This window comes from Chamaea fasciata, unplaced genomic scaffold (genome assembly GCF_029207755.1).
Source record: "Chamaea fasciata isolate MVZ Bird 193981 ecotype frontalis unplaced genomic scaffold, bChaFas1.0.hap1 SCAF_2, whole genome shotgun sequence".
NCBI classification, from domain to species: Eukaryota; Metazoa; Chordata; class Aves; order Passeriformes; family Sylviidae; genus Chamaea; species Chamaea fasciata.
The window spans coordinates 76,823,697-76,848,498 of record NW_027094087.1 but is presented as its reverse complement, the minus strand read 5'-3'; the positions used below and the strand labels follow the sequence as shown (position 1 = coordinate 76,848,498).

General features: G+C 37.6%; 1 protein-coding gene across 3 annotated transcripts in view; it reads right to left on the bottom strand.

Moving 5' to 3' along the window:
- UBAC2 (UBA domain containing 2) overlaps positions 1-24,802 on the bottom strand; it is an 89,647-nt gene that overhangs the window by 8,342 nt on the left and 56,503 nt on the right. For all 3 annotated transcript variants that reach the window (XM_066176398.1, XM_066176400.1, XM_066176399.1), the window contains exons 5-7: positions 23,943-24,066; positions 22,015-22,062; positions 11,009-11,254 (exon numbers count right to left, since the gene is read on the bottom strand). In XM_066176398.1, the coding sequence (XP_066032495.1) occupies positions 11,009-11,254; positions 22,015-22,062; positions 23,943-24,066 (418 nt within the window). The remainder of the gene's footprint in view (positions 1-11,008; positions 11,255-22,014; positions 22,063-23,942; positions 24,067-24,802) is intronic.

Sequence of the window (24,802 nt, the reverse complement as noted above, 5' to 3'; positions counted from 1 at the left end):
GCAGTTTCCTTACAAGTATAACCATTTAGTTTTGAAGGTTTACAGCAGATAACTTAATAAATTACAGATGTTGACTGAAGCAGTCAGAAGAGTTTTATGTGAAGATCCCTTCCCAGAGAAAACAGACTAGACAAATTAGATAAAAATTGAGTATTTCAATTACCTTTGGAAACTGTGATAAACATAATCTATCAGTTCTTAATTATATTAATGAGGGGAAAAAATGAAACATTTAATGGTATGTGAACATTGATGGTTAGGATTAATCCCGACATTGTGGTCCACTTCTCATCTGTGTAGTACTTTAAACTGCGCCAAAACCAGGTGCGTTAGGATCCTTTATCTTAACTGCAAGAAAATTGTTTTCCTTCACAGTCTTGCTTCTAATTAAATGACACACATCCACAAGGTCAGGCTCAAAAGAGTAGGGATTCAAGGAACTGCGGCAGGAACTATGGGACAGGTAATGTGGTCAGTGTCATAAAGGTAAGGAAAAACTGTGAAGTGCAGCTAATGTCTTAAATCCACAGGAGACAGAGATCAAGGCTATGGATTTACAGCATGGATGGTGACTGTGCAAAGACCTTCAGACAACTATCAAAGCAGAAATACATGAAGATCTGTTTTAAATTGACCCATACCAAGCACCAAATAATGTCTTAACATTAAGTAGATATCACAAATTCCAGTTAAAAAAATGCACAGAAGGAGATTTCCAGACCAATATTCATTCTTGCCTCACAGAAATTATTTTGCAGACCTCTCCTTCATAATTTTTTGATCATTTCTGTACTGTAGTGGTTTTATACTGTGCTACCAGACTCACTTGTAAGAAGTTAGAAAGATTTCACATGAAGATATGCAGTCTGACTAATTTATGTAAGTGATGCTTCTAAACCATCTGAGACTCCCTCCTGGGGAATCAGTAAACCATATTTAAGCATTTCATGTTATACTTGACCCTCAGCACTAGCACCCAACAGCACAGAGGAGCTCACACCAATCTGCTCACTCCCCACAGAAGCCTTGTCTCACACAACAGAGCTCTCTGGAGTCGTCCAAAACAATAAGCAATGGGGATGCTCCAGGATCCACTTTGTCAGCTCCTTTCCTGAGCACCACTTTCAGTGACAAGTGTGTGCCAGTCTAATCCCTTTAGTGAAATCCAGGCAGTTCTTCCGTGATTCCAGTTGGCTGTTTGTTATAGAAAGAATTAAGTTTAACGCTACATGATTTGGGGGCTGAGACTTAACATGACCCAGGACTAGATAAGGAGGATGCCTTAAACCTCTTACATCCAGAGCTAGATTCCACAACTGACAGACTTGGGATATCTTACACTGAAACTATCTCAGGCAATATTTTTCTTGGTCCTGATCTTTGGTGTCAGGGAGCAGCCAGTGTAGGTGTACTGCTAAAGAATGAGAAGCACTGAAAAATTCTACACTATGATTCATAAAAATGCTGTGCACATTTTGGTGCCTGGGCCCTTATCTCTGTTCACAACTTAGACTTTGACATGTCATCAGGAAAAGATTTGACAAAGGCATTACTGCATTAATTATTTGACCAGAAGGGAGACAAGACAAACCTAAGAAAGGTCTATAAGCCTTTCTCCCCTCTTTAATCCTATGCTGTAATTTTTTAGAAAAAGTCAGAAGTTTCCTTTGGTTTAGCAGCACAGACTGGATGAATCAGTTGATTTTAAGCTCTTTGTTACTGCCTAATAGGAGACAAACATACCAAGGAAATAATTTTACTGGTCTCCAGTAAATCACTATTGGAAATGGATTAGGAGAACACTGGTGATGTTGGAATTTCCGTTACAGGAAGACAACAAACTCGTCACAAGTTTAGATGACCAAAGAATGACATTTAAGAATGGACTGGACTAAAGAAATGGGAAAATAGCAGCTCTTCATTACATAAAAGGTTTGAAGGAAATGCCATATTGATGACTCCTGGATAGCTGCCAAGGCTTTACATACAGAAGCTGTGCCTTCTGAGGTCATATCCTTGATTTTTTTTTTTTTTTTTTTTAATTTGGGTTGTTTTTTTCTTTTAGTGGTGCCTGCGACAATTCTGTTTATAAGAAATAAGTATCCTCCTTTCCTACAAATAAGGAAGAAATATCTAGAGCTAGCAAATGTCTTTGATTACACAGCCTGCTAAAACCCTAGTTATGCCATTTCTTTTCAGATAACCTCCCTCTTCTCTGTTTCAAAAAACAGCTCAACCAGTTTCCCACATACACACCTGCCGTGGCATATTTTGTAAAAGCACTTCTTATCTAAAACTTGACAAATAAAAGTGCTGTATTATGGACAATTAACAAACGTCCAGTTAGGTAGCTTTCAGATATGCACATATTTTAATTACATTAATTTCAAGAGAATGAAAGAAAAAGTTTCATAAAAATCCTCTTGAAAGTGTTGCATGTGGTTAAGGTATTTTGATAATGTTATCTCCTGTAGATGGTTAATGCCAGCTTGTCATCTGTTTGCACAAACAGGAAGCACTTCCTGATGTCCTGCTCACCTTTTTTAACATAATAACCACAGTGAAAAAAAAAAAAGAAAAAGAAAAAGGAAATTGCTTTGCATTTCACCTTTTAAAGTTACATTTGTAAAATATTCCCCTCTGTATAGAAGCCTTTACTTGATAAAGGCATAATATTCTCTTACTTTTTTCATATAAAGCTTCATAAAAAAATTTACTGAAAACAAGAAACACTGACTTGCTTTTCTGGCATAAATTTTTCAACAATATAGTGACTCCAAAGTCCACATACTGATGATACAAACAAACAAACAAAAGCATAGCCTTGGATGACACAATATCTGCTGCCCTTAACATTGCGTAAGAGAGAAAAATGTGAAATTTCCAGTACATTTACTCAAAGTCTAGTCTGCCTCTTTTTATGGGGATAAAACTCTTCTGTGTTTTTGGTTGTTTGGGCAGACTTTTTTTGTGTTTTGTTTTCCTCTTATTTTAATAACTTCCCTCTTTTAAAAGGGGGTAGAAACCTAACAGTATTCATGTTGTAAGCATTGTTCTCAATGACAGAAAGAATTTTTCACCAAGTAAAGCAATCCAGCAATTTCTAATCATATTCTAATTTCCTGGAAATTTATCCTACAGACAAATCCATTCAGCCAAAAGGCTCTGTCTCCAGCTCTTAATTCCTGCATCCTGAACTTTGATGCCTGCATTGTCCCTGAGGAGCTCATGTGTCACACAAGTTCAGAAATCCACATGTGGTCTTTTCTGAAGCCTGATCAGCTATTTCCTTTGAAATCTAGAAGGAACACCTTAATCTGGCTTCTGAAGCTGCCTGAGAGACAATGGAAGGGATTTCAGCACTAACATGACACTGGGGGTGTCCAAATGCTGAAGGCAGGTCCACCAGCATGAGCATTGGAATCTGTCCTTGAGGAAATAACTTTAGCTCTGTTTTAGCCATTTTGCACAAAACAGAGTCAGTTTTAATCCTTACCCCATGGCTCTTTGGATGCTGAATGGTGACACTGAACTAGTATTAAAGCATGATGATTAGACAGACAATTCCTCACTCATCTCCTGTGCAAAAAACCTTTCCAAGAGTAATAAGGAATAAGTAGAGACTGGAACCAAAGTGAGAGAGTTTTAAAATTGTTTTAATTTGATGAGCTGAGATAACAAACTCTTGGCACAAAGGAGACTCAAACCTATATCCTCCAAAATACTACATAAGCACATTCCTTAGTATATAAAAGGCTAGTCTGTGATGACATAGGGAAAAAAAAAAAAACAAACCACCCAGATCAGCATCCCATTCCGGGATGTGAAGGTTCAAGTCCTGTCTTAGGCCGCAAATAGGATTAGCTTCCATTTATTAACATCTCAAAGTCAATATACACGGTGTCATATGCAACACTTTGCAGCTGTAACAGCTCTTAAGGTATCTGTCCTGATTTCAGCTGGGATAGAGTTCATTTCTTCTCAGTAGCTGGCAGTGCTGTGCTTTGAATTCAGTATAATGTTGGTAACTGATATTTTGGGTTTGCTAAGCTGTATTTATCTTAAGTCAAGGACTATTTTCTGTGTGTCTCATGCTCTGCCAGTGAGGAGGTACACAAAAAAAGGCTGGAAGGTTGCATAGCTGGGACAGGTGAACTGAACTAGACAAAAGGACATCCCACACCATAGAACACCATGCCCAGTACATAAACTGTGCGAGCTAACCAAAAGGAGGGCTGATCCAGGTTAGGGAATGGGGTCTGGCCTCTGTCAGCCGGTGGTGAGCAATTGTATTGTGCATCACGTGTTTGTGGGGTTTTTCAAATTTATTATTGTTACTACTACTACTACTACTACTACTACTATTACTACTACTACTACTACATTTTACTTTGTTTCAATTATTACACTGTTCTTACCTCAACCTAGTTTTGATTCTCCTCACCACTCCACCAGAGTGGCAGGGGGAGGTGAGAGTGGCTGTGTGGTGTTTAGTAGCTGGCTGGGCAGCAGCCACCACAGCAGCACATTAAAGGAACAAGGGGTGGAACCAGCTCACAGTTGTTACGTGTGAGTATCAGAGTTTAAACCAGAAAACCTGAATATTAAGGAGGACCATGTACTATCTGAACCACAGGCTTCTTTTTTACTACATACTATGGAAAATGGCACTCGTGAAGAAGAAATGGCCCGTCAAGACTCTCCCAGTGCAGATTGGAAGGACAATAGAAGCAAATCTGGAATGCAATAACTGACTGCCCCCAAAACAGATGTCTTATTTGCCCCATGTTCATTAGAAATGAAGGGACAGGCACACCTAAAAAAAATCTGCCTTCTGTAAAGAGGGCTGGATCCAACAACAGTGAAATAAATACTCTGGAAATGTCTGGGGTGATTTGTTATGTCATTAGGTTTTTTATAAGAAATTGACTCTAGTTAAATTGTCAGAGAAAGGGAATATAGACCAATCACATAGGAGAATAAAAATATTCTATTTCCCAAACAATTTATTTGCTCTGAAATAAAACAGTGTTTTGCTTTAGGAAGTTGTCCAACCACTGCTTCTCTAGGGAAGATGGTTACAAATATTAAACCAAATTCAAAGGCTATAGCTCAAAAACCGAGTCAAAATGAAAGAGAATTTCATAATTCCAGTACAAGAGAAAAAAAAAAAATTGTTCAGTATTCGAGCAGGGTGCTACCAATGACTAGGAGACAGAGAAAGTCAACCTTGTGATTATGACAGCTGGTTGTTAATGAGACACACTCAGCTTATTCTAGTTGCACTAATGTCTGTTGGCTCTGGTTTCTGTCAGCTTGTGGAATTGCCAGCTTCCATAAAAAAGATAGAAATCTGAAGTTTCTGTGGTAGAGGAAATAGTCCTAAATTGTTCGTTACCTCAATGAGGACTCTGGAAATTCAACATTTTTAATTTCACACCTAGAATCCATGAAAAAAGTTATACAGCAAAATAATCCAGAATATCTAAATAGCAGTGGGTTATCAGTTGCTGCAAATACATTATTGAAATGAAACAGTTAAAAATCAGAGTTCGGGCACACCAACATCAGTAGCATATGCAGTTTTTACACCCAATAAACTCTTGAAATAAATCTAAGTTTATTTTCAACCCAAAGAAAACAGTATTAAACAATTACAGAGCATAATCAAGGCTTGAAAATGCCAGGAGAGCACGAAAAAGCAAAGGATGAGTTCAAGACACACAGGTCTGAAGGAAAAGATAACATTTGCAAAAATGGAAGCTGTCTGTTACTCCAAAATGTGTCCACACGTGTACATTGACATGCAGAGGAATGGAATACTGAGTCTAAATTTAGCCACAGTGATTATTGCTGCAGCATACAAGCTTCATTCATGGGCTGAAATGAATCTGTAAATCACTCACCGGTTAACACAATTCTTTTAAAAAATGATGTCAAATCCTGTGCACACATATCCCATGAGTCTAGGCACAAAAGCTTTTTTATCCTATTGGTACCCTACATATCACTGTCTTTGGAGCTTATGGAAGTGTTGTTGAAGGCAGTTTCTATTCAAGTATCTCACAAAATCCCAAAGAAGTCTTAGTAACACAGACTGATTGGAATGGAAACCTAATTAGAGAAAAGACTGGTGTAACACTTGGCTGAAAGCCTCACCCATTTATTCAGGTAAAGCAGTCTGGTAGTTTCCTTCCTGACAATTACACATACATTTGTGGAACAAAATGGAAAAGCTGCTTCTATCCAAAGTCCTGGCTGTGAGAGCAAGGGGTTTTGTGGACTTGGCAAGGTATAAAGGCTCCAGAAGGTCTCTTCATGGTTCAAAATATCTGTTTGAAGGACTTCTTGTTGGTACTCAAACTTGTGAAGTTACTCAAGAAGACTTAATTGAAGTGTCACGTCAGTATCAGGAGAAGAGCTAAAAAATATGCCCAGGGCTAGTTCTTCACTTTGAAAAAGCAGAATTGGACTGTCTAGGAGTATATTCACTGGGGGATTTCTTTTCTACCATCATGAATGAGGATAACATTCCTGAGGAAGAATTCTTGAGCCAGGAAAATCTTTGCTCCATTACTCTATTTTTTTCCAAGGTCAGGAGTTTATTGCTTAGATATAACCAGAAGGTAAATTACCAATCTAGTCTCACTCACCTTAGTTGACAAAATACGAAACTTGCAAATTGCTCAGGATATGAGGCTCCCCATAACAATAAAGACACTTAGTGTGCCTACCCACAGAACATCTCTCCTGTGTCCCAGGAGAAAGACATCCAATGAATGAACAATTAGAGGAAGTCCTTTTGTTATAGAAGTCTGGTCTTTGCAAGCAGCAGAATCTCATATATGATGAAGATGAGATATACACATGAGATACCATGTGGTATGAACCTAAGGAGAATCTGGCCTCAGTGAAAATTAATGGCAGCTGGAAGAGAAGAACAAAAAGACAGAAGGGAAAAGACAACACAAGCTTGAAGTGGCCAGTAGGGAAGAAAGAGAGGTAGTGAAATCAAGATTTTCATATCTGGCTGTAGGCTTCTTACAGTCTGGAGCAACCTGGTGAAGCTTTTCCCTGATCCAGGACACTTAAGAGAAGCCAAGAAGGCGGCAATACGATGTCTTTAACATGCTCATCAAAAACGCTCTGCAGATACAAAACTCATTTTTTCAAGATGAAGGGACGGAAGTTGATATACTGTCCATCCCAAATGGGACAGGGAGGAGTGCTCCAAGAAGTTGCATTTAGTGGCAACAGAAGGTGCCTCCCACCTTTATGCAACCTTCCACATAACAGTCTGTAGTGACATCAGAGTAGCCAATACCACCTAGGCACAGAATCTTCCCTCTCTATTCACAATCTGGTTCTCTGCCAGCCTCCCTCCAAGGGAAGTGAAAGTCAAGTTGACTCCCTGATACTCACACTGGTGCACAGATGCAGCAGTTGCTTCCCTTTTCTCAACAGGGTTTTATTTGGGTTACAGAGAGATAAACTTTAGAAACATGCTGAGAAATAAAAGAGATCTAGAAATAGAAACATCAGGAGAGGAAGACCAAAATGTTTATCAATATTACAGTATCAAAAGGATAAAATAGCAAATGATTACTGGTGGTCAGACGTGATGGGAAGGAACTTCCCCCAAAGTGAAGACACATTTTATACAGGAGCAAATACAAAGTATGGGAAATGAGAGATGAAGGTAAAGAGGTGATGAAAATGTGGGAGGAAAGGCACAGTGGGGAATGAAAATGTGACAGTGATATGAAGGGGAACAGAAGATCAGATAATGGAGAAAAAAGAAAAACAGGACAAACTATTTACAAAATAGGACAGACAAAACAGTGTGAAAGAAAAGAACTAAGAAAGCAAAGATTTAAAAGCAATAACAAAATGGCAAGCTGGTATTTTTAGGGAATGAATACATATGGTACACATTTTATTCTACTGCCTTTAGAGGTGAATGTAGGTGATGCTAAGTAATTCATTTGGGACAAGATCATAATGTATCTGCTGAATATATTCTCAGCAATATCCACAGGAGGTAATGAAGAACAGAGTAAGATCTAGAAAGTTTTCTAAATGAACACTACCATGTGTTTAAGGGCTGCATCCACAGCAACTAGAAACCAACACAAAACCAGTCACCATTTAACCACACTCCCCTGAGAAACTATCGATGTAACAGTTTCCAGCAACATATTCAGACACAGTGGCCCCTGAATATTTAAAAGCTAAAATGAGATACATCGAGTAATGAACTTCGTGGGTTTATTTTCAAATTCTACCAACCACTCAATCTACTCATTGAAGTCAAGGGTGTTTGACAACCCAGCACTCACACACGCAGTTCCATGCTTTGGGTTCCTCTAGCCCAGATGATTTCAGCTGGAAAAAGACTGGGAAAGGTAAAGCTCAAAGAATTGCCAGCAAAGAAATTTTGGGGTAATTGTTCCTTGCTTTTTCTTTTCTGTAGAAAGCATCCAAAGTGAATTCTGCTTTGGATTAAAGGGCTTAGTGAATAGCAGGGAAAAGAAAAAGATAAAATTATTTACATCTCGGTATCATAGAGGTACACTATAAATAATGTTTGAGAAAGGCTTTTCCCCCAGTTTCTTCCCTCCCCTTTTTTAGTTTTAATTTCTTTTTTAAAATTTTAACCTTTATATGACAGGTTTGCATAACCTGTCAGGCTCTCATTCTTCAGAATTTCTTGTGAAGTCTCAAAGAATAAGCTTACTACAAAAACCATCTATTTAAGAGAGGGGCCTCCCTTATGGGAGCCTGTCAACATTGCCCAGATAATGGAGCCCCATTAAACACATGGATCTTCTCCTTCCATAATGCTACCAACATCCAGGGAAACTGCATTGTCTCATTTCTCAAAGAGATGAACTGAAGAGTAAAGGAGTGTGAGGAATGAGCAGAGCACCTTCTCAAGCAGCAGCTGAACAAAAATTGTTGCACTATGGCATAGAGAAGAAAGTTAAAGTTCACTTCCCTCACCAAGCAAAGCAGAAAATGTGAGAGAAAATGTTAATTTATCTCACCTATGGCACACTACCTACAGACAGCATATTGGGACTTCAGAAATCCACACAACATTTATCCAGAATATAATTCAAAGCCCTATTTGATGGCTGACATATTCTTCACAGCTTTTATTATTTTCAATTTCACAAAAAAAAAAACCTGTCTAAGAAACTGATCTGCATTCTTTATAGCTTCACTCCCACAGGTAAAATTATAATCTAAATTCCTTTCATCTGTAGCATGATCTGTTCCACTCTACTGCCTTCAAATTACACCTTGCTGAATTTCTAAAGGCAAAAGAATTGTCCAAGTACAGCAATCCAGAAAATGGTTTTCAATTTTTCAAATATTATTTTGAGATTGAAAACAGTCTGGTTTTCATTTTTACGACTACAAAGCAAAATTTGTGAGTGATGCTTTTTCCGATTTAGCTGATGACCAGTAAATTCTGTGAGTGAGTCATTAAAAACACCAGGTGGGTCAAAAGCTTTCATGACACACCTTTTCTGAAGCGACTCAATGAAACATTCATACATTGATCCTATCGCCTTCTGATCACTGGTTTCACAGATTAGCACTACCAGTTAAATAAATGCTCTGCTCAAGTTAAAGGCTAAACATAAAGGTAACTTGAAAGTGTTACAGCAACTTGTAAAGGGAAGCATCTTACTGATGTTCAAACAGTGTTCCTGAATTTTAGTCAAACCCCTCCACCTTTTTAAAGAATTCTATTTGAAGTCAAACATGAAAAGACATTTTTCCACTTTCATTGTTCATAGCCTAGAGAAAGGACAAGATGAGAAGAAAATGTTATCAACAGTTCTTTTATCATTTACCATTCTGAATTTATTTACCACTTTTAGTAATTAAAGATATATTAGAAAGACTGCCCTTCATAACTGGAAATGGCTTCTTTCTCACATCTGAAGAAACCCAGCCACAGTCTTCCCAGCTGCTTGTAGCCCAACATACAGTTTCAATGTGTTTTCTATTACAGTGGCAACATTTAAGAACTGAGTAATTTCTAGCTCAGTTCGTATGTTCAAACTGATTAGCGTTTTAATAGGAATAGAGAAAAGTAGATGAGAAGTTTCTGCTTGAGGAATAATTTCATCATCTTAAAATGTTAAGGAAACAAGAAAAATAGAATGATGTTATCAGGGATCGGAAACAAAGATTCATACTCCAGTTGCAGGCCAAAGCTTTATGCCATCACACCTCTAATTCTGGGAATGCATTAAGGGTAACACAATGATACCTGTTTGCACTACACTACCCCAAACACAAGAAGAACTCGTGTATCAGTTCAGAGCTGCGTTTCAGGCAAAGAAAAGTCAGTGAAGAAAGCGAACACGTCTAAGATACAGGAATTGAGACAACACCTGCCTTATTTTGCTGCCCTACAACACAAAGTCTGAGAATATCTGGATTTGTTGGTTTGTATAAAACAGAGAAAATAAAAAGACTCTGCTATTCTGTTCAATAAGGAAATAAACCAAGAGGGTTAAACATGGCAAACAGAAAGTCACTTCTGCCCTTAAGAAACAACCTATACACCTACAAACAAAGGAATTCCATAGAAAATTTTCAACCTCTCTGAAAAGGCTGCTAACCAGACAAATATTCAGAAGAGTGAGGAGCATTTTGACTTCCTAACTTTAAACAGTGGCTTTCATTGAAGACTGCCAAGAAGGAAACACTTTACCTTTCAGCCTCATTTTTTGTGACAGAACGCCAGGAGTACTGATACCTGAACAAGATTGTCTGACATTCTGCTCACATCCTGTGAAGCAGTTTTAACATATGAAGCCACATAAATCACTTAAATGGCTATCAGCAGTATAACAGTGTATGAAAGACTGATAGAGAAAAATTTAAAAATGCATTACTTTTAAGACACAGGAACAGTGCAAGATCTACGAACCAAAAAAGTGTATTTCTTATAACGATATAATCCTTAAAGAATGTACAGCAATACCTGCTGCTGTCTTTGCCGTCTCATTTGGGCAACCTGAGACATCATGATCTGACGATCCAGTAACTCCATTCTCTGCTGCCTCTGGATGTCAACTGTTGCTCCCATTCCCACTCGAACTTCATTCGATGGTTCCGCAGATGAGAAGACGGGTTCAAGAGTCCAAGAAAATATCTTTGCTACCCATCTGGGTACACAGAGAATTCGATGAACTTTTAAGATGCTGCTATTGTAGCAAATCCCAGAAATCTAAAATCAAAAATGAAATGTTAAAAAAACCCCTGAAAACCAAAAAACTTAAATACACCACATCTACTTTGAATTTGGCTGCAGGTAACAGTTGGTCTGTCTGGTTTTTAAAACACTTTTACTGTATTTACTCACAGTTCTCAGGCAAGAATCAAAGAATGAACAGGGGATTTCTTTACTTCCCTACAACTACAAACTATTGCTTTTTTAAATCTGTGTGGTGTATTGCCTGTGACTCATAAAGTTGCTTGGGGTTTTTTGTTTTGGAATTTGAGCTCAAGCCAAGTCACCCTTTCTAAAACTGGCCAAAGTTAAAATAAAATTTTAATTTCCAGTAAAAGAGCTCATCAGGGTATGCTGCATGCTGACCTGAGAAGATTAAGGCTGCTCTTAAGGATGCTGAAGCACTCTAAACACTCCTTAAAAAAACCCAAACCCCCTTAAGTCTTCTGTACCCACCACCCAAGTCTCTCCTTCTAGTAAAAACAAAAGCAAATCAGCAGAACTGAAGTTAAATTTAAGACTATGCACACACTAATTCCAAAAGAAGCCCATCTACCTTACAGAAGGGAAAAAACCCCAAACATTTAAAAACCAATTCATTAAAAACTGTGCTACTGAAAAAGCCAGTTTTTGTGAGGCCTTTATCCCACCCATAAGACAAAGCTACATTCCCTGTGCTGGTGCTTGCCTTGAGGCTTGATTTCATTTCAGATTCCACAGGAGAAAGAGAAATCCATGTGCCCTATAAATGGATTTATAGTCATCACTCAGCCATTATTTTGAATGCCATTGTGAAGCCACAGCACTTGAGCCCAAAGCAGTCCCATGTGCATTCTGATTTGCGCCACATTTCAACATCTGTGACTCTATTGTCTGTTATGCCACAAGAATTATGCTGTCACAGCACAGTGAAATGAACAGGAAGAGATCTGAACCTCAAAAAATCTGTAAACATACTCCAGAAATTAAATTATGCTAAAAGTTGTGTAGAAACTCTGCATCTGAAAAATTCATTTATTTATTCATCTGGGGCTATTTGTTGTATCTCACTGACATTTATATAAAGGTACTAAATGCATTGCTGGGTATACCAAGGGAGACAGTATAGGAAAATAGGAAAAAGCAACATTCTTCAGGAGGGGGGATATTTTTCAGATTATTAACAAGGTTATTGTTTAATATCCAGTGAGGTAGTGAGACTTTTGGCAAAAAAAATTCTGCCTTTGGAAACAATGATTTTTGCTTTATTCTACTTTCATTTTATGACTCGGTTGGATTTAACACCAAGCATGGGCTGTCATTCTAAAATGAGAAAGAACAGTTTTAAACTACTCTTAACCTCTTCAGTCTTTCAGTTGTGCTATGAGAAAGGAGGTAAATGCTATAAAGGCCAGTCACATCAGAGAGAAGGCTGCCTTTAAGAAAAATTTTCTGTATTCAAAGGAAGGTCCTAACTGGACAGGGCACTGTAACAGAAGGTTTCTCACGACCTCAGATATTCTTTCCTCAGCTCTAGTGAAACTGTTCCAGATGACTGTAAACTTATGACTAAAATCTGTGCACATCAACTGGAAACTAAGATATAGCCCTAATCGACAAACAATAAGAGGAAGAAAATTCATATCACTTCTGCAATTCCCCTGGTTTGGGTATGTTCCACTTGAGGTGTCTGCCTAGCAAGAAGGTCCCTCAGAAGCTAGTTGCCCTGGTCCTGAGAAAGTCAGATAGATAGGTCGCTCACTCAAGGAAACCTAGATTGCACACAGTACCTGAGTAATCGTTTTTGGGGCAGTGAGAATTACTGAACCAGATTGCAAATATTACATACACATTTAATCTGATGTTTTCTTCAATGCAAAATGCACAAGCAGCACCAGAGCCTACAAAGTATCTTCCTATCTGCCACCTTGTTAGATGTAGGTAGTATCATCAGGCTATGGAACCAGGACCCCTCTTTCGTTCTAGGGGTTTTGCACACCTGATTGTACAGATGTTAACTAGGCAGGGAAAGAAGTCTCACTCAAAATACTTTGTCCAATGTTACATCAGCATTCCCTCGCTTCTTTCAAATGTCCCTCCTAGATACTGATCTCTGCTCTCTCTAACCACCTTCAAAAAGGTCTATTGTTTTCAAAAAATCTTGATCGGGTTCAAAAAGTCACAAGAACAAAACAAAGAAGTGGTTATAGGAAAATCTACATCTCCCTGAGCGTATGACAAATCTTGACACGTGTCTGAACACATTAACCACAAACAGAATCATTATTTATCAAGTCAATGTAGAGAACAGAGCAATGAGATAACAGCAGCCTGTCTTTGGTGTCAGTACTTTGGAACTTGCTTGTCTCAGAGGGGAAAGCATACAGCAAGCACCAGTTAGCAGCTGCATCAGTAAAAGCATTCTCGTATTTTTCTTAGCAGAGATGGCTGGGCATACAATCATTTACACTGGAAAAGATCTTTAAGATCATCAAGTCTAGTTGTTAACCCAGTACTGCCAAGTCCACTATGTCCTTAAGTGCCACATCTACATGTCTTTTAAACACCTATAGAGATGGTGACTCAACATCTTTCTGCCCTGGGCAGCCTGTTCCAGTGCTTGACAAACCTTTTGGTGAGTAATTTTTCCTAATATTCAATCTAAACCTTCCCTGGCACAACTTAAAGGACATTTCCATTTATCTTACTTGGAAAAAAAGACTGACCCTCACCTCATCACAATCTCCTTTTAAGTAGTTGTAGAGAGCAACTGATTCCAGAGCACTTAATCAGAAGAAAAGGCTTTTTAAGGCTAAAAGTTTATGGACATGCTAAAATGAAGAGCTATTATGTGGAAGCGTAAGAAACTTTAAAATGCTACGGTCAGTCATAACAAATTTTCACTAAGTTTCAACTAGGGAGGACAAGATAGCTATTTCCATATTTCCAATAAACCCAGAATGGAGACATTTGTAGTTTAAAAAGGTCTTGTGATTCAGTCTGGCTCAGTGTCATACTCTCATCTTAATGTCAAGTATTTCCAAAGAACTTCCTCTATAGCTGGTTCATATACAGAACTTGACAGATACAATTTTAAAATACATAAGCTTTGACAAAGTATAAAGGCACTTTTTACACTGTTTTTGTTACTGACATCGAGTGAATGTCTAGTCTTTAAGAACACAAAGCAACACTGTTTATTCAATAAAGATAATCTCATTATATACCAGCTTCAGCACTGTACATCAGATTAAAGGGCTACTTCCCCCAAACAGAGGAGTCTCCGCTGTATTTTAGCCTCCAAAAGTCACCACAGAAAGATGTTGTGGTTTTGTTCACACTGCTAAAATGGATAATTTGTGGCTGGAAACATAAGGTGCATCTTAATTTGTGTAAGTCACAGCATCATCCACCATATTGTATGCGGCACAGTGCTAAGAAGAGAAAATGGAGGATGCTGGAAACTCTCTGGTACACTACAGAATAAAAGTGTGCCCAAATATTTTCAGTTTCTTAATGCTGTGGCTTACTACTGGTTCTTCACATGAAGTTTCCTAACCTCCTCCTGCCCCCATAAAAAGCCTAACTTCCCCTCCCCTTCCCTCATGTCCTTCCAAAGTTGTACATTTTTCAGAAAAAAGAAGTAGCTGTAGTTTCTCTGTACATTAGGTAAACCAAACATGGAAGCTCTCCAGTATTTTATATTGCAAAGACACATATGCTCAACAAGTAGCTGGAGTAGTATTTAAAATTTAAATATTTAAATTCACTGTACTTGATTAACACCAAAAAAGGAAATCAAACAGAAAAAAAAAGTGAACAGACTGGTGTAGAAAATGATGTTGAAAATTATTTTCACAGAACTTGACATCAAATACTCAATTATTTTCTTCTGAAAAATATAAATATAGTCATCATATGCACTCAAGACTTGGCTATTTTCAGATACCAACAAATGAAAAGCAAGGAGTTTTCTTAAGGTGAAATGATATTTTTATACCTGTTTTATCTGCTGAATCCTTAGTATGTTCTGAATTCTATACAACTAGAATCAAAACATGGGTGGAAGTTTGTGTTAGGATTCTGTACTTATCTTCATTAGAGAAAGCATTTATCAAACCAAGAGGGATTGTGTGAAAACCACCCAAGAAACAAAACCCAACAAATTAACCCACTATACATTTATTTTCAACTTCTTTTACAATTCTAACAGATTATTCTGTTAGGGTTTCCTTTTTGGAAATTGTTGCAAGTACTATAAACAGCTTTTTGCAAGAGCTAGTTACCTTGAGAGAAAAATAACATTATAGTGATACTAAAATATTTCTCTTCAATTTTGTTTCCTGTTGATTGGAGTCATAAATTTTCCAGATGCCTTGAAACTTTTTTCTTCCGAGTTCATCAGAGTTTCATTGGTCAGATGGAATCATTATCAGCTAAAAAACATTGTGTGTGTGCAAGCATAACTGTACTGCCATTTCAGCACAGTACAGCTATTCTTCATTTGTACTTGTGTCCTAAGCATAGGTTCCTGTGGTCTCTGCTGGCATTCTGTAGGTGATGATTATCATGCTATTAACCAAATCTCTTTAATTAAAAGATCAGGATTTGATTAATCTGACCCAACATAGACATCTGTAATTTAAAAGCCTACTTATGAGCTAGCTGTTTAAAGTTGGTGTCATAGTCAACAGAGAGAAATGGGCACTCTTAGGATGCAAACTCATCCTTTGGCAGATGTCTCCAAAGTACACACACACAGAGTAATTCACACATGAATTAGTCTCATGGATTCCCTCTCTGAAAAAGGGAAATATTGCTGCCAAAATAACAAGTGTTGAGAGAACAATCTAATTCCTAATGAACCAGTTGGTACAACTGAACAAATAGACCATATTTTGGACACAGAAACTCATTCCTCAGCCCTAAGAGAAATTTAGAAGTCAAATACAAACTGAAAACCAATCTTCATTTTTCTACAGAAGCCACAGGTATTACAGAGAAAGTACCTTATGAACATTATTACCTTTTCCTGTCCTTTCTCATTACTTTCTCCTTCTTTCAGAGTTGGAAACATCTGCATTTCCCTCCTCCCCAGACAATTACAACCTCACTGCCAAACCAACAACCCCTGTATTCCAGATGAACCAACTCCTTTTTTTCTCAGATGCATTAACTGATGCAGGAATAAATGCTGGTAGCTTCGTCAGTTGTCATGTGTTCACATCTTGACCTGGGCAAGATGTCAAAGCTCCCACCACAGAGGGTATTAAGTCAATAAAATCAGTAGAACATAAGGACACACATCTCACTTAAAATCACTCAGCTGAACACTGAGAATTGTCCACACACAAATACTTCATGTTAGTTTTGGGCAGGATTCAGCACATGGATTAATGTACATCTGTATATCTGCATCTGTCCTGAAGTTAGCAGACAGACAATGCTTCGTTTTCATTTTTCCAGTCTTTGCTCCTCTATTGCCTTTCCGTTTCTTATTTCAGGCTATGCACTTCACAAGCTGTGCACTGCTGAGGTTGCAGCAGGAGTACTTAGTTCAGTTCTGTGCTCCCTGGCACAGCAGATGTGGACTTGCTGGAGCAAGTCCAGTGCAAGGCCACAAAGATGATCAAAGGACTGGGAGCATCTTTCACATGAGGAGAGGCTGAAAAAAGTGGGACTGTTTGGCCTGGAGAAGAGAAGGCTCAGGGGACTTTATCAAAGAAATGCCCAATGGGAAATGAAGAGGACAAAACCAGGCTTTTCTCAGTGGTTCCCAGTGACAGGAAAAGAGCTAATGGGCACAAACTGAAACATGGGAGGCTCCCTCTGAAGAACAGGAAACACTTTTTCACTGTGAGGTTGATTCAACACTAGCACAGGTTACCCAGGGAGGTGGTAAGTCTCCACTCTTGGCAATACTCAAAAGCCATCAGAACACGGTCCTGGGGCAAGCTGCACTGGGTGGCCCTGTCTGAGTGGGGAGGCTGGACCAGATGTTACCTTCAGTGGTTCTGTGAACTGTCTGAGTACTAACTCTTGGGTAGGTAGTTCTGTCAGGAAAGGGGAATCACATCAGCTACACACAAAACACACCGTTTTACTCAGGTAAGTAAATTAGCATAGGCAGAATTTTTAAAACGTGAGTAGTCTCACTGATATTAGCAATACTACTGATACTTATGCTGTAACACCAAGGTCAAATATTTAAAAATTAACTAGATTCAACATTTAACTAAAATTTACCTGAATCCACTAACAATCACAGTTACATAGAGTTAAAAAAATAACACACTTTGACTAAAGTCCTTCATGAGACTAAATGTGGATGACTGAAGGATATCCAGACTAATTGGAGGATGAAGGACAATGCACAGCAGGACATGAACGTGGAGGTAACTGCGTATATTAACAGACTCTGACCAAAGATTCTCTTTGAGAAAGCACATATTTAATACTAATTTTAAGTATGTAGAAAGGATGATATTTTAAATGTGAACACTATACTGTGGGGTAATACAAACGCTTCTCCATTCCTTTCTAAACATTTTTTAAAACAACAAAGAATTCAGCATGAATTGTTCAAAATCACTTAAGAAAAATGTGAAAGGGGAAGAAAAACAACAAGAAAATCAATGATTCCTAGGTCTGATCAGATATTAACTATATAATGCTATTTTTAAGATAAGAACTAAAATAATGAAAGTCTGGTACAATTCTTTTGCTCCCCAGATGAATCCCATTTGATCCTACAAATGCAAATTCCAAAGGACATTAGTTCACTATACAATAACACCTCAGCTGAATGAATAACTAATAGAAAGAATGAATAAAGTTCCAAACAAACAGAACTCAAAAGTACAATTCAAGTATACTTGGGAGCATTTAACAGCAGATACCTGTGTATGTAAAACTAAGTTAGCCACTTCAAAATTATGAATATTAATAATGTACACAAAAAAAACAGAACTGAAACATGCACTCAACAGTGTCTGACCTTTCTACCTTAACCTTAAACTGTTAAAGTACAACCTCCAAATGACAGATTCTCTACATTTTCCAGTATCTAGATATAAAAAGCACAACTTTTTATATACTCTGAGAAAAGTAAATTCCAGCGTAGCACAGTAACAATGCAGAAAACTGATGCATTGGGCTTACTGAAATCTCCAAGTCAAGCAGGGTTTTAGAAACTTCTCAATTTCAGTTTCCTAAGGTTTGAACTGAACTCTACAAAAATCCCAAGACAGCTCACAGGAGACTTGGTGGGTTCCAAATTTTGAACTTCATGCAGTGCAGGTAATCTTGCAAACAAATGAAAAACCAACACGAGGTAAGAAGAAAGGCTACAACAGTAAAATCACAGAAAGGGCCTGAAAGATACCTTCCCCCTATCAAATATAGCCCTAAGCTACTCAGAAAAACCAATGGCATGTGATCTGTCTAATGACAACATTATCCTAGAAAGTGGAAGGAACTGCATGTCTTTGAGGGACATGTCTTCTGCTGGTCACCAACCTCATCTTACTTCTTTAAGCGGGTGAGCTCTAGCTATGACTGAGCCTTGACACAGCTCTCAAATTTCAATCCTACCAGAGTATAGCAAGGAAAAATGCAAAGTGGGAATCCAAGAGATTTTAAAGGGGTAGGAAAAAAAGGAAGAGAAGATGTATACATCCAATGAAACATGAATACTACTTTCTCAGGGTTTTGACTATTTTAAAGAAAAAAATAGTGAAGAAACTGTTTCAAGCCTCCACTAAATTCAGTGATATGCACTACATGGAAGCACTTCTGTAAACAACTACTGAAAGCATTTTGGGCATCTCTAATATGTTTCCTAACTTTACGACACAAACCCCAAAAAACTCCTATCACAGGAAACAAATTTGGTCTGTATGCGCCAGGCATCATATATTCCTGGCAAAATAAATCACAAGAAACTAAATTAGTCTTATCAATCACAAGATGATTACAAAATACCGATTACGTCAGATTTGGGAATTTCTTTAGTCTACTTCATAAATTCTCTCTTCCTTATACATAAGCATCATATATATAAACAGCATGTTTTATACAACATACCAGCAATTGATATACTAAAAGTACAATAACTGATTGTCCAGTTTCATCTGAACAGTAAAGAAACTGCCTTTAAGAATGTATTCTTGTGCTGGTTTAAAATTAGATCTAGCAAGATATACCTTGTCACAAAGACAGACACAGCAGACCTTTTATATTCCAATAACAAAACATGAGCTGTAATTTCTGCACTTGAGAAAAATTCACCATCAAAACTACAAATTGTCAAAAATTCCCTATCACTAGGCACATTACATCAATGCCTACTTCCAGATATAGACCCATATACACATTCCTGTAATGAAGGCATCACTCAGAACCCCTGAAAACAACAACACAAGGCAGTACAGTTCTCAGTACCTCTATACCCTGCCTAGAATTCATACGAAAGTCTAACAATACTTGTAAGGATGTAACTGAAAAGTCAGATCCCATTTAGTCACGTTCAAATATAGACTTTGAGGATTTAAATAAACCTAAACCAGGAACACAGTGAAGACAAAGTGGAAACTGACAACAACTCAAAAATTGTGCTGGCACCATCCATTTTAATATTCCACATAAGCAAATGAGCAACAAAAGCTAAATTACAGAACAGCATCATAATACACTCAATATGAATGCCTAAGTGATCTTCAGTGCTAAAAATACAGTGAAGTGTCTACCAGGCAGTGAACTAGTGACTAAATATGACACCCATCGAACTTGGTGCTCATGTGTTTACTCATCCTTTTTGTACAAATACCTAAAAATTTGAGCCCACAAAGATTAAGGTAGGCAGCTAAAAAACTGTCAAGTGTAGTAAGAATTAAATAACGCAGATTGTCAGAATGACTTAACATTAATTTGACAATCTATTTATTTCTCTAATTGTATATACACATAGGTTATCAACCAAGAGCACTTGTAGTGCTAAAAGGCACCTTTATAGTGTTGCATATCCTCCTTCAGATTATTTAATACACTGTGAAACTTTAATCCTTTATCAAGTTTTCCCAAAAGATGCCAAATTATAATTTCTAACAGAGGAGAAAAAGAGACTTCTTAATCACACAAGTGTGGTAGATATGCTATGCCAAAAAAAAAAAAAAAAGGCTGAAAATCCTAACATGAATTTCTTTTCAAATTGCAGCACTTATTACAAAGTGGTGGAGTGCAGCTCTCTCCTTGTTGCAGAACAAAACTGAGACTGAAAACACATCATCATTGATGATGACTTAATTCATGCTGACTGAAGCAATATGAAAACTTGAAATGATTTTTTAGCCTTCTTGTGACACAGAGGTAATTCAATTTAATCCTATAGATATACACCTAAGTAAAACATACTGTCAACCAGAATTTTTTTTTAAAAAAGCTGATTTCTAAAAAAGATTACTAAGAAAGTTGAGCAAGTTTCATTATACAGAAGAATAAAACTTTATATTAAGACAGAATTAAAATAGGAATTGCATAATGTATTATAAAAAAAATTGAGCTACTCTTTATATGTCTGTTTAATCAAGTATACATAGAACTTCGGTCATCAGGAAAGAGGGAGTTAAAATGCCTTTCCATTTCTTTCCTTTCCTTCCCTCTCTAATGAACACCTGCTTGAAAGGAAGGGCTATTAAAAGAGCCAGTAGAGTAACAGGAAGGGCAGTGCATTTGGAGGAAGTCACAGATCCTTCAGTGGGCACAGGGGCTTGGGCTGATCTCCAGGGGAGATAGATCCTGGTTTGTTAGTTGCACAGCTTTCATTGGTATTTATGGCAAGATCAAATCACGAACAGATGTCACTATTTGCTGCTCTGTCACTCCTGTTATTAGTTATCCTAGAAACTCACAGAATATTTTGCAACAGTCAATGCAAATGATAAGAGACCAAACTACAAAGCTGTAGCAGCATTTCCCTCTGAGCTCAACCCATATTCAAATCAGTAGGTTCTATACAACAGGGGCATAATTTGAATTCTCCATCAACTTAATAATGAGCTCCCTTGGAAGTGGTGGCACTCCCACTGTTGAAAAAGTTTACAATTTTTGGGCCAAGAAATCAGTCTGAGCTTCTAATTTCTAAGTTTGTAAAATTTAAAAAGAAGCTTATCTGTATCTAACAATCTAAAGATTTGGCACAATCTGTTTCAGCACTAAGTGCCTTAGTACCAAGAACAGAGTCAGAAAGGAAAAAGACAGATCACACCTCCTTTACCTGACTGATGTGATGAATGTGATTTTGTGCCCTTACTGTCATTGTCGTTGTGAGAAACAGCTATATTACAGATCTCCTAGGAGAACAGCAAAGCATGAAAAACCCTCGCAGCGAAGTTATTAAAACCTGAGTTTTGGAATCAAAGCCTGAGGCTTGCAGAAAACTGAAAAAACAAACCCCAATCCGGGGTACACATTTCTACCATTTCCTCAATAACCTCATTTATAGTTGTGGGTGTACAGCTATATCCATGGCAACAAAATTAATTTTATGCAGGCAGCAGTGGCACCCTGAAAATATTAACCACCAATTTTGTTGTCTGTCAGTTTGTCACCAGCTAGTCAGTGCTTTACATATTTGGAAGTTGAAGAGGAAAACTTTCTACTTACCAACACAAAATGTTACTTAGTAATTTCTGTTCTTTTTGAGTCCAAATATATAGTGCTGATTGCATACATAACAGAGTGTGTTAAGCAACACATGATTTTTTAACAGTAAGACTTACCAATCCACTTAAGGCTAAAATCCAGATGTAGGAACCAGAGGTTAAGAGCTAGAAGACAAGAGCAGGGATTAAAATTTTTATTTAACGAAGCTGCTGCTATATGAACCACTAAGTTGCAATGTGATATAGGTTATGCACTCATCGTGACAATGGGAGACGTCAAACTTTTACCTCTGTTAAAATTCAGTTTAACACTAAAAAAAAAAAGTATTCCAGAAGCAGCAAGTGGAAAAAACACAGGGATCCAACAATTGTTCTCCTTCTACAGAACAATACATTTTATTTTCATATAGCTTACTAAGTATAACAGGATGTCAGTTATAGGCAGCACAGAAAAACAGGTCTGAAAGACAGACTGAAGCAAAGGAAATGACTCAGCAGCAACAGGAGAAGAGTTCCAATCAGGCAGGCACTCCAAGTGAAGCTCTCAAACACGCAGTCTCAAGCGGACTAAGCACAAGCATCAAAATTAAAGAAATAAAGTTCTTACCCAGTGACATATTTGCTGACATGAAATCACAGAAATACATCAGAGTGAATTTTTTAAAAAAATCCTGATAAGCCAACATGGCAGCTCATTGTTTCTAACAACATATGTGACTAATCACCTGGAGAAGCTTATTACAAACTGGAAAAACAGACTGAAAACGGTTACTAAAATGTTTCTGCATGATGCTGACTGAATCAGGAGAACACCTTCCCTCTAGATTTCTGACTACGGAAAGAGTGACTTGAGATAAGGGCAGAGTTTACACATGAGGAGAAGGCAAATGAGTCTCCCCTTAGCCTGTGTGCGATGGCAGCAACCACTCAGTGCTCAGCAGGGAGAGATCCTGCAGAGATACGGGGTCAGTGACAGCATTGCTCTGCACTGGAGGTGCTGTGTGCACAAGAGCAAAAGGCTAAAGACATCATGGAAAACAGGTTATTGTGTGACCATGGCTTTCCCAAAGACTGTAATTATAGTGGAACCGATGAGTTCAGAAGAGAGGAAACAAGACTTCTAAAAGATCAAGAAAATAAGGTGCTGGAGCAGAAAGTGAAGGAAACCAAAGGCTGAGCAAGAAAGAGGATGAATGAAATGTTCACATGAAGAACAAGTCAATATTCTGAAACTGACTACTTATTCTAAAATACTCTCTACCACATTTCACATAACTATGGTGTTTTCCCCATTGCTAGTGCCAGAGCTACTTTTGAATCCCTAGAATATAAAGAAGTGAGCCTAATTTCTCATAAATTTGCTCATCTCTTATTTCATCATTCAGGTTGTGACACAAGTGTCCATTCATTTCTAGGCTGCTGGCGTTTGGGGTTTTCTTATTGTTTTTTGAATAATTACTGGCTTTCTATACCAAGTAGCTATATTTTTCCAGTCATATTTCACAGAATACTACATGATGTTGCTGTCCTCTATGTTACACTATTTTAAATTGCTTGTCACATGGTAATGCATGATATACAAATAAGATTAATTTATAGAAAAGTTTAATTAAGCCAAAACCTTGATTATTTACTAACAGTCTTACCATAAAAAATATTGTATTCTACTGCTTTGTTTGAACTCTGATAGACAAGGGAAAAATAAGGAAATTCAGGAATATAAGCAAACTAGAAAGGTGAAAGATAAAGATGCCTTAGGATCAGGTTCCATTTTAATCTCTTTTCATCTAATTCATTTTACCAACCAAAAAACCCCCTGCTGAATTGTCTATTATATTTTCCCATGTAAGACAAGGTAAGAACAGATCACTTGCTCAGCACTACAGCATACATAACGTTTCTCCATGTTTTAGCTGAGGGATAGTTACTAGCTAAATGCATGCTGAATCGTGCACAAGGAAGCATCAAAATTCATAGACAAACAGAAATACTAATTACTACATCATTAGTTTATTAAAAGATGAACAAGCAAGTACATACCATACCTGTAAACCCAGTATGTAGACCAGAGACTTGTTTGTGATAGAAAAGTGGCCCAATACTTGTGTCACCTGCACTCTCGGAATGGAGGAATAAAATGGAACAAACAGCGCAAACACAGGACCCAAGCTGCAAAAAGAAAGATACAGACGGTTAAAAGAATGATACTAGCAACACTAGCGTCAAACAGTCAAAAGGAGTTAATTTTAAGTACATAACAATCAAAATGTTACACCACCTTGCAAACAAAGGTCTCCCTTGGGAATCAACACAAGATAACTTGTGGCATTCTAGGTAAGATTCATTAGCAAACAAGAGCAAGTGACCAAAAGTATTTTATTTCCTAATGTTTAGGGCTGGAGGCAGAAGAGAAGGCAACATATTTCATCTAACAACAGATTCTTTCTATAAAGCACAACACACAACAAGACCAGCAATAATCTCCTGCATCAGAACAAAACTTCTATGATTCAAATGGAAAAATGGTAAGGATTTTACCTTTCCCAAAAGACTAAGGAAACCACTTCACTTCTAAAGCTAAGTTTCTGGTATCTACCCAGACTTAAGGTGTTAGAGTATGGCCAATAGCATACAGTATCCACGATGGGAATACTGGCAGTTTAACATCACTTTGCCAGTGACTTCCATGGCCCTACAAATAAAACTTCCTTTAGGGTCCTCATCCTAATCACAACACAAGGTGTTTTTAAAGTTTTTAAACCACCACTGGAAGGAGATTCATAGAATCTGACTTCAAGCCCTTTGTAAAGCTACCAGATGCCTAGTCTGATCTTGTGAACATGAACTAGTGCATATCATTCAGACACCCAATTTTGCATACAATCCTTTTTACACAAACAAAATA